The 3,321-nt window shown below is 44.8% G+C and overlaps 1 protein-coding gene across 1 annotated transcript in view; it reads right to left on the bottom strand.

The window, feature by feature from the left end:
* Nucleotides 1-902, bottom strand: part of NSD1 (nuclear receptor binding SET domain protein 1) — a 44,695-nt gene extending 43,793 nt beyond the window's left edge. Inside the window, 2 exon segments of the mRNA XM_017728045.1 lie at nt 649-860; nt 862-902. Of these exon segments, the coding sequence (XP_017583534.1) occupies nt 649-860; nt 862-887 (238 nt within the window). The 5' untranslated portion in view covers nt 888-902.
* Between the last annotated feature and the right edge of the window lie 2,419 nt (nt 903-3,321).

The following is a 3,321-nucleotide window of genomic DNA, read 5'->3' as shown; positions in this document are numbered from 1 at the left end:
CTGTGGTCAAGCACACACAGCTCTGTCATATTTGCCCATCTCTCCTCCTCACACTCAGCTTGCTCACACTACACTCTAAATATTCACATATGTGGCTCCATCTCTAGATTTTTCTTGCCAAACAAGACCCAAAAATTTCACTTCCATGTACACGCTCCCATCACACCTTCAAGCATTTAGCAGCTACACACTAGTGTGCACTACCCCACACTCCACTTCTCAGCCTCTCCTGCCTCCCATTCTCCAAGAACAACTCTGTGTCCTCACACACCCCAATCTTCCCAGCTCTGCTTCCTCACCTAGTTGCACCTCTCTGACCCATCTCCTTTTTCTCTGCATCACATTTTTAAGAGGTTGCTCTTTCTTCTGCACTGCCCTGAGCTTAGCCCAGCTACTCGTCCTTCCAACACTCTGGGAAGAAAAGCCTAAGTGTCCAACGGCTTTCTCTGCCAATTCACCACCCCCAGCCCCCTCTTCCTCCACCACCTCCTTCATTTAGCTCTACTTTATGGATCCAGGTCTTGTTTTCCACAGCAGAGTGTTTCTTCACACCTTTCAAGGGCCAAAAATGCTTTTAAAATTAATTTAAAACTGCAGCATCCTACCATACACAACACCTCCACTTTGTGGTCTGAGTAGATACAGTACCTTTCATTTTTGAGTGACAGTCCAGCACTGGGTCATGACAAACTGTGCATGGCCACCATGGGCGTCTGTTGAACTTGGCCCAAACAAGATCCCCAACTTCATACTTCACTGGAGTAGGTTTCTTCTTGGCTCGGATCTTTGGGGAAAAACCAGAATACAAGAAATCACTAAAGCTCCAGATGCTTTTGAAGAGATTTGCCTCCCCCCCGTGCGCAGATTACATGGGACAGCAGAGACATTTACATTAAAATGCAAGTCCTGGTTTTACTTAGTGGCTCCTACACCTTCAAAGAACACAATGGTTCTCCCATTCTTCTGAAATAACAAAACAGTAAGAGGATTTGAGAAGGTTTTTGTCATTTCTTTAGTAAGGAACATGACCTCTGGTAAATGACTGCACTCAAACTTCACACATTTGAACAGGTAAGTATTTGGAGTCATTACCAGATCCCATTATTTTACAGACACCAGTTTGTTCATTTCAAAGGTTGCAACATACAGAAAAAGTAGTAGCAAGAGACAGTGAAATTTTCCTGGCTGAAACGTGATAAGAACAGCAAATTAAGTGTTTATCAATTGGGAAAAAAAAAAAAGTTGGTATCTACAAGTTAGTAACTTCCCAGCTTCCCAGATGTGCTCAAGAAAAAGCTTCACCAGAAAATAATTGAAACCAAAGACAGGTACAATCACAAAAAAATCTTATATATACTGATGCTTAGCTTGTATCAGCAGAACTGGTGTTGCTTTGTCCCAAAACTACGGAGCAGAAAGGGAGCATAACAGCATCACCCCCTCTAGGACACAGACGGACACACTGACCTTGCCTGTCTCCAAAACCCGCTCACAAGTATCAACTCTGCAGACACAGCCACCCAAATCCCCTCAGCCTCCCAGGGCTGTGCAGCAGCCATAAGAACACCAAAATCTTTCAATACACAAACCCTAAGGCTGTTTAATTTGACACATTTCTGTGTCACTGCTCAAGAGCTGAGAGCAGGTCCTGGGTTGTTTGCGAAGCACGCAGCCTCTCTGGCTGGATGTGCTCTACCAGCAGGACCTCTGCAAGGAGAGGATCCAGGAGCTTTGGTGTTGTCAATAATTGAGCCAAGATGAGGTACAATAGGTTTTCACAGGATGCAAGAGTCCCTGTACCCAGTTGTGTGGTATCCTGCCTGTTTAGCAGCACCCACCAACATGTCCCAGGTGGGTTCAGCATTCTAAGAGCTCCAAGCAGCACTCTAGGTATTTTTCTTGCCAATAAGCACAAGCAATATGCTCTTCATTAAAGCTGTTACAGCACAAACACACCTTTCTGCTTCACTTCTCCATCCTGCTAACCACCCTGCTCGCGGCACGTCTCTTGCCATACCCAGTTCAACATCCCAGCAACTAAAACACAACAGACCTCTCTAATAAAAGGTATATTCCGTTTCTCGTTGAGTTTTATGGGTCTTCTTCATGTGGTTAAAGAAAAAGAAAACACAAAAGAGTAAACCCTGTCACATGAAAAAAAGGCACATAATGATGTTACAGACTACATTGTTGAAATTCTTCTCACCCACTCATCAAAAGCCACACAGTAACTTATTGCTGAGCAGGAGTTCAGGAACAGGGAATGTGAACGGCACCGGGCAGGGAGCTGCAGCCCCTCTCTGTGCCACTGCCTTGCCGGAGCCTCCGTGTCTCCAGCTGCATCTGTGAGCACAGGAACCAGAGATGCTGTCTTGGCTGTTGCTTTTAAAATGCAGATGCACTTTCAGATGCAAACCCTCTCTTTTTTTTTTAGTCTGTTTTCTACTTGTGTTCTTGTAAATGTGACTTTGGCCTCAAATTTTTTTTACACAGATTTCCAGCCTGGGCTTTGAGGGGCACATGTATATCCCAGCTGATTATCTCCGATGCTGTGCATACACATACAATGGATGTGCATCTTACTGACAACTGTAACCTGAGAAGGGTCACTGGCCGGAGCAGTAAAACCTCGCTGGAGATTTGCCAGAGCCATTCACATTGATCCACCTGAAGGACACCCACAACCCCTGCCCTTAGGCAAGTCTGCATTTAAATCAACTCTTTGTCAACCTCCAACACCCCAGCCCAGTGAAAAGGTGGCTTTCAAGAAACTATTCAGACAATGCCTAAATCTCTTTCCAAGAAGTCAGCAGCTATTCTCATTCCTGCCCAGTTTCCTCTCTCATTTCCCCGGCATTAGCAGTCAGGTGTTGGGACTCACCATCACCCACCACCAAGTCCCCACCAGTGGGTCACAGAGGCAGGTCAGGAAGCACCATGTCCTGAGGGAGAGCCTTGTAACAGGATGCACTGCAGCAGGTCACCGTCTTGCATAATTTTCCTCTCTACTCTCCCTAAATCCCACCAACCTGCCAGAGATGCCTTTACATTTTTTTCTTTATACAGAATAAAAAAAATCTGCTAGGGACTTTCAAAACGTGTAACATTGAAAAAACAACAGCAGAGGAGCAAAAGCAGCAGCTGTTGTCCTTTCCAGGTACAGTTAAGTCTCCTCCTTTAAACTCTGCCTCATGATAGGAAAATTATAGCCCCAAAGCATGTATTTCTTACGTCAGAATACAACAAATTTCACTCCTATTAAAATTAGCATTTACTATGCCAAGATCAAACTGCTGATATATCCTGATGGCCAAAAATTCA

The sequence above is a fragment of the Corvus brachyrhynchos genome, unplaced genomic scaffold (genome assembly GCF_000691975.1).
Source record: "Corvus brachyrhynchos isolate BGI_N302 unplaced genomic scaffold, ASM69197v1 scaffold21, whole genome shotgun sequence".
NCBI classification, from domain to species: Eukaryota; Metazoa; Chordata; class Aves; order Passeriformes; family Corvidae; genus Corvus; species Corvus brachyrhynchos.
The sequence above is the reverse complement of the archived record's forward strand: the minus strand, read 5'-3'. Positions and strand labels throughout refer to the sequence as shown.